The sequence below is a fragment of the Amphiura filiformis genome, chromosome 8 (genome assembly GCF_039555335.1).
Source record: "Amphiura filiformis chromosome 8, Afil_fr2py, whole genome shotgun sequence".
Taxonomy (NCBI): domain Eukaryota; kingdom Metazoa; phylum Echinodermata; class Ophiuroidea; order Amphilepidida; family Amphiuridae; genus Amphiura; species Amphiura filiformis.
The window spans coordinates 30,218,202-30,225,079 of NC_092635.1; the positions used below are offsets into that span (position 1 = coordinate 30,218,202).

Genomic DNA, 6,878 nt, shown 5'->3' on the forward strand with positions numbered 1-6,878 from the left:
AGGCACGCAGTTGTCCTTAATCTACAGAAATATTTGGGTTTGTTTTGTAATCATGATATTCGGGAAACATTGAAAATTGTTTTAAGTACGCGGCATGTTCATGAATGAACGGACGCATTGGGCAAGTCGATGGAATATCGCAACCTCAGTTTAATTGGCATTAAAGTAAAACAATAGTGAAAATAGCATAAGCCTTTTTAAAGTATGGCGGGCACACAAGGAGAGAGCGTACTTTGATTTGGGTAATCATTTGTCAGCTGAGAAAGCATACAAAACATTACCCAAATCAAAGTACACCCTCCTTTTGTGCCCGCCATACTTCAAAAAGCCTTATGTTGATAGCCAAATAATAATCAATGTCCTTTAATAGTAGGTTACAGCATAGACCCTGGAAGATATCTTCTAGGGTCTATGGTTATCGAATAGTTTTATATTTATTTGATCTAATCTTTCAAGATAAGCTTAAATTAATATTGGTATTAAGGGGGAATAATACCCTGATTTTCATCAGTACCCCTCTTCTTTTTTTCTTGCAAATTTATGAACTACATAAATATGTTCATCATCTCATGTCCTAAACTTATAAAATATCTCTACCTACAAAGTGATTTTAAACCATTTTAGAAAATCATTTTAGCCCTACATATTTTTTTTTTTTTACTGTATCCTGGTAACTGAGATGTGTGTTTCATAACAAATCATAATTTATTCTTTTGAACATGTCCAAGTAGATACATTAAATCCTTTGTTATACTATCTATAGAAATGTACTCACTGATTATAATACTGAATAAATTAAATAGGCCTAATCTCTTCCACATAGACAATTTAATACTACATCATGTATGTATCTTCTATAATGTGTTGTTAGGAAAAAAGATTAAAAAAGGTCATCAAAGGTCAGGTTATAGGTCAATTGGTTCAGGTCAAATTCAGGCATCAATTTTGAATACATGTGATAGTCTGTGATATCATACATAATGAGGCATCAATTTTGATACTTTGTCTGTTACTGGATATAAAGTCTGCACAAAAAGTAACTCAGCTGTTATAAATACGCCTATAGATTCAGAACTAAAAATTGTTTTCACAATATTTCAACATAGCGAGAAGGATGATTTATTTACACGCATTTTGATACCCCATTCGTCAAATGTCGTTCAATATTAACAACACAGTAGTGCTTTTACAGAAAATACCCGAATTTAAAAGCTGCAGTTTACAGCGATCAATGGTTATAATGCCAGCATTGTAAACACGCAAAGCCCGCCTTTATCTTCGCGCTTACTTCAAATCAATACAAATAACTGCAACTTTTAAATTCGGGTATTTTTCTTTCCAAACACTGCTGTATTGTCAATATTAAACAAAATTGGACAAATGGGGTATCAAAATGCGCGTAAATAAATCATCCTTCTTTTTATGTTGAAATATTGTGAAAACAATTATTAGTTCTGAATCTATAGGCGTATTTATAACAGCTGAGTTACTTTTTGTGCAGACTTTATAATGGAAATGTGTGAGGTGGATAAACTAAAATACCTTGGGATGTAAATGGTGAGTACAATTTAGATATGGATTGGGCAAATAAATATAAAATAGTTACCAAAATCACAAAAATGAAGCTTACGGAAAACTACCTAATATGGTGGTATAGGTGACAAAAATACAATCTTTTTCAACATTGCTGTAGTGTGGTTGTGGTAACATGTTACCTATGGCTTAATTAAGTTTCAGTGAAATAGTGTCGCAAGTTCAAAATACAAAATATAGCTCAACATTGAAAATAGAAGCATTTTAACCGGTTCGTTTTTTGATAGTTGTGGAGCACCAAGTTCATGAAGTCATAAAAGAAATCAGGGACCACTTATTCCCATTTTACATATCAACATTATTTCCCTAATGTGTTAGCAACACATATCCAAAATTTTAACGAAATCCGTTGATAGTAAGCTTTCCAAAATGAAGTGAATTTAAAACATCAGTGATGTACCACTTTTTGGCTTATACCATTAGAAGCATGTACGCGTCATTGATACTGATGCCACCAATTGAACGAGAAGATTTGCCCCTTCATTTTGCATACCACTTTGTCCAATTTCTTTTTCTCATTTCTTCACAAAATGCAAAAAAATGCAAAAAAAATGCAATGGGTGTAGTACCCCTTAAGTTTAATAAAGTTAAATATTTTCTTTAATATAGGAGAATGATTATCGGCCAATCAATAATCCTATTCTGACGTACTTTCAACAAGCCAAGATTAAAAGGCAATACAAGCAAGACGATGAGGCGGATCAATGGTTGTGAGCAAGACACATTGTAATGTAAGCAGTATTCTCCTCCTCTTCCTCCTCCTTCCTTTCTTCTCCATTTTTCTCCTTCTTCTTCCTCTTTTTTGTTAATTTCCCGTTTATTCTTCTTGTTGTTCTCTTTAACTTCTTCTTTTTCTTCTTCTCCTTCACCTCCTTCTTCCTCATCTTCTTTTTTGTCTTCTCCCTTTCTCCTACTTTTATCTTCTCTTCTTCTTTTTCCCTTGTTCATCTTCTTCTTCTCCTCCTTCCTTTACTTTTTCTTCTTCACCATCTTCTTTTTCGTCGTCTCCTTTTTTCCTTCTTTTATGACCATAGTAGGTTTGACCTGAAGATTTGTCCTGTTAAAATGTTCAAGTGTTTGATTTAGTTTTCGGGTTTTTTTTGTATATATGTATAAATTCCAAAATATGCATATGCTTCGTAAGATCTGACAACCCTCGTGACCTCGTCATCCTCGTGTGTCTCCTATTTAGATTTACCTTATTGATAATGTATTTTTTGTAGTACTTGTGCCGAAAATAGTATCACTCAGCATCCATTGACAAAAGAAATGTCCCAAACACGGGTCACACATTGACATTTTAATCGGTAGCCTACATCCAAAACAATAGAACTGTGATTGGAATTTCCACGGATTACAAAAACTCGCCCGAATGTCTATACGATTTGCAATTTGTAAATCAAAGACTTGAATTGTCCCACTGTTTTTATAATACACTACGCAAAAAAAGTTTCTTTATGGTTAGGAAATTTACCCACTATTAAAATCTAGCGACTAATTTTGTACGTTTGCTAAATAATCGCATGCGGGTGATTGTCCTGCGCATTTTGACACCTCAATCACTACTCTACGACACTCCTGAGAAAAGATATGAATGTTTAAGTAACACAAGGTCGAAAAATTAAAATTAAAATTTTTGTTTAATTGCTGAGCACATTTCAGGCATCATACTGCTGCTTCCAACTTCACTTGAGATTAATCTCTTTCTTTACCAGTCTTTGAATACTTTGTGTGTCCACCGTTGGCTTCCCTTACAGCAGCCACGCGGCGTCTCATGCTCCTAATGAGGCGTCGAATGTTACCTTGCTCAACCCCGTTCCACTCGTTGATAACGATGCGACGCAACCCCACCAGAGTTGTAGGCCTATCTGCCTTTATCTTCTTGTTGACTCGTTTCTTGTGCTGATCCCAAAGGTTCTCCAAGGGGTTAAGATCAGGGCTTCTAGAGGGCCACTCAAGTGTCTCAATTCCTTCAGCTGTAATCATGACCTGTTTTGAGTCCCTTTTCCAAATCCATCTCTCAAAACGTAAATGTCTTAGTACCCACTCACCTTTGTCTTTGATCATTCATCCGCACAATAAGCAAAGGATTATCCAACATGCATCAATTAAAATGCTTTAAATTAAAATTGAAAAGGCGGGAATAATGAAACCGTCTTGGATCAGTGAATCAGCTCAAAAACCATTGAATAGGTTTCTTTGCAATTTTCATTTTTCGACTTCGTGTTACTTAAACATCCATATCTTTTCTCAGGAGTGTCGTAGAGTAGTGATTGAGGTGTCAAAATGCGCAGAACAATCTCCGGCATGCGATTATTTAGCAAACGTACAAAATTGGTTACTAGATTCTAATAGTGGGTAAATTTCCTAACCATAAAGAAACTTTTTTTGCGTAGTTTATAATGGACGCAGAGCCAAATCATAAGGAAGAAAGAAAAAGAAAAAAAGGCGCAGCATGCAGCACATAGCTTCTTTTTTTTCTCAAAATGTTTGAGAGACAACCCTTTTTAGGGGTTTATGTTAATATGTGTAAAATCGAATTACTGTTGACATTGATGAACTATATTTGTTTCCTTTTTTTCTTTCCTTCCACAGATTGAATGAACTCCAAGAGTGAAGAAGTGCTATAGCTTATTTTGAAAATTTAAAAAGAGCATTATTATCTTTCTTTCATTCCTATGCCGTAGATCATGGCTACAGTGAAATAGAAAATAGCTTATTCTCCGCTGCAGACTTAATGATAAAATTCTTTATAAATTATATTTTGTAAGGTAAAATATTTTTAGCAGAACTGTACAAAGAATATCAGTTCAGAGAAGAGAATCAATCTAAAGCTGAGTTTATACTCGATCGCTGAGCAATTGCGATGTATCACCTTTGAAAAGTGATGAGGAATCGCTCTTTTTCGTAAACCCTCCGTCGGGTCCGTGGATAACGACTGGTAATGTAGACTATACTACTCTCTATAATGTTAAATGTGAACCCAAAGAGTTAGTATTTATGCTCTACACAAATAGTGAAAATTACTCCAAAAGATTGAAATTTTCACTCTAAAGGAGTGAAATGGCTTAAGGAGCAATGAGAGGGAAAACTCTTTCTGGAGTGATCCTTTATATGGCTCCTTGAAGAGTGAAAATGTCATTCTTTTGAAGTGAATTCACTCTTCTGGAGAGTGCTTGAATACTCTTATGGATCACTATTTTACATTTAGAGAGTATTATTAATCAACCCATAACACCCCCCAGACAGTTTCTCCTCCACTTCCTATGTGAAGTTCTCTTTTACCGATCCTGCGTCAGAAGAGTTTTAAAGTTTTCTATATATCACGTCCATGCTCTAACTGCAAACCGGAAGTAAACACAGAGCATGCGTGCGACTCGTTTACTGCAAAAGCGACCAAGTATAAATTCAGCTTTAAAATGTTGGTTGTCGGCCTCTCTGAACTCATATAAAGTGCATAATGCGAGTGGGGTGGTTGCGTGTATGTGTGCAGGTGGGTGTTTTTCTGGTGCTCATAAGTTACTCTCCTCAAACATTGGCTGCACCAGGATATTTTTTGTGTGTGGGGTAGGGTGACAGGTGATGCAAGAAAACAACATGTGGGAAAATCCAACAAATCACCTACAATTGGAAATTTTGGAAATTTACCCGATTTTGTATTTTGACACTGAGAAGAATGAAGGGTCCGAAGGCGTTGAGGGGGAATGCCCCTCATGCCCCCATGGCGCCGTTACTGGCCTCAAAATGAATGTAAGATATGTATTTTTTCGATCTAAAAATTAAAAAGTTTGGACCAAAGCATTCTTCGAGGTTCAATAAAAATTTTTTAAAACAGTCGTTGATTTGAAGAGAATATTCGTGGATTCCTTTTATTTGCCTCTCGTATGATCTGATAGTTTTGTAAAAATAATTTGAGTCGAATAATTTTGTAAATCATTTTCATATTATCATCTCATCAATGATACCATTACTTTTACCTATCCAATTGATAATAAAATTACGAGATAGATCAATATGTAACATGCTAAACTGATGAAAGTCATATCCAGGAATGTATAAAGCGCGGCCATCCAAGGACCAAATGCTTCCAAAAAGAAACACATATCGAGGGTTAAGAGCCAGAAAGCCTGAACTCAAGAAATGCCATTTAGCAATGTGCTTCGGCTATATTTATAAATACATATTTATAAATACGCACGTGGCCACCTCCGCGTTGCCATAACAGCTTGTAATATAGAAAGTCTGGAAGTGGCCTTCGACACGGCGTGTGGTCTTCCTGTACATTTGAATGCAAAGGCGGTAAACAACACCAGACTGCAGTAAAATCTATTTTGTAACTTTGTGGTATTTGTAAACGTTTCCGTGGATAAATATTTTTTCCGTCGGCAAATATTTTCAAATTTTTTTTATATTACACCAGTTTTGCAATTCAATTAATACTTAAATTTGATGATATTTATCTAAAGAGTTCCAATCCATATCAGTGGCATGAGGATTTGGTCACGCTTGCTGATCTTGGTATGTCGTGCCTAGTGGTCACGTGCGTATTTATAAATAAGTATTTATAATTATAGCTTTAATATTTTTGCCACCTAAATCTATTTACAACTCATTTGGTCCTATAAACGAAAGTTGCATCCTATTATAACAAATGTCAATTATGATTTAAAGAATAGTGGAATTTAAGATGATATTCTTGATTTAGTATTCCTTTAAGTACTGAGTTACGTCTTTCTGGCGCTAACTGATCCCTGAGTTACGGCTTCTAACTTTCAATGTTGTCATTGCCAATGGTTGAATCTTAGTGTTTGAACTAAATTGAGTAAGGACAAGAAAGCCGTATAACTCAGAGTTGAGGCTTTTTGGTTTACTGTAATTTGCTCTATTGAGATGTGGCTAAGTAGATAAACTAAATAGATTGTACTAAATCTACAATATGAAGTTTGATTGGGTTAAAGCTGTATGATTTTAAGAATCTGCGGGTGTTGGTGATTATTTTGGTACCAAAATATCAAAATGGCCAAAAAGTTTCTGGTTCTCAACGCTCGATATGATAATAATATAATGACATTCTACAGAAAAACAAAACAAAACAATGATGATGATGATGATGATGATGATGGTGATGATAATGATGATGATGATGATGATGATGATGATGATGATGGTGATGATAATGATGATAGTACTAATAGCAATAATGATATGATAATAATGATAATAATAACACTAACACTAACACTAACACTAATAATAATAATAACAATAATAATAATAATAATAAT

The 6,878-nt window shown here is 34.7% G+C and overlaps 1 protein-coding gene across 4 annotated transcripts in view; it reads left to right on the plus strand.

The window, feature by feature from the left end:
* LOC140158930 (uncharacterized) overlaps nt 1-5,366 on the plus strand; it is a 33,800-nt gene extending 28,434 nt beyond the window's left edge. For all 4 annotated transcript variants that reach the window (XM_072182208.1, XM_072182209.1, XM_072182206.1 and 1 more), the window contains exons 7-8: nt 2,203-2,324; nt 4,189-5,366. In XM_072182208.1, the coding sequence (XP_072038309.1) occupies nt 2,203-2,307 (105 nt within the window). In that variant the 3' untranslated portion in view covers nt 2,308-2,324; nt 4,189-5,366. The remainder of the gene's footprint in view (nt 1-2,202; nt 2,325-4,188) is intronic.
* Nucleotides 5,367-6,878: the final 1,512 nt, after the last annotated feature.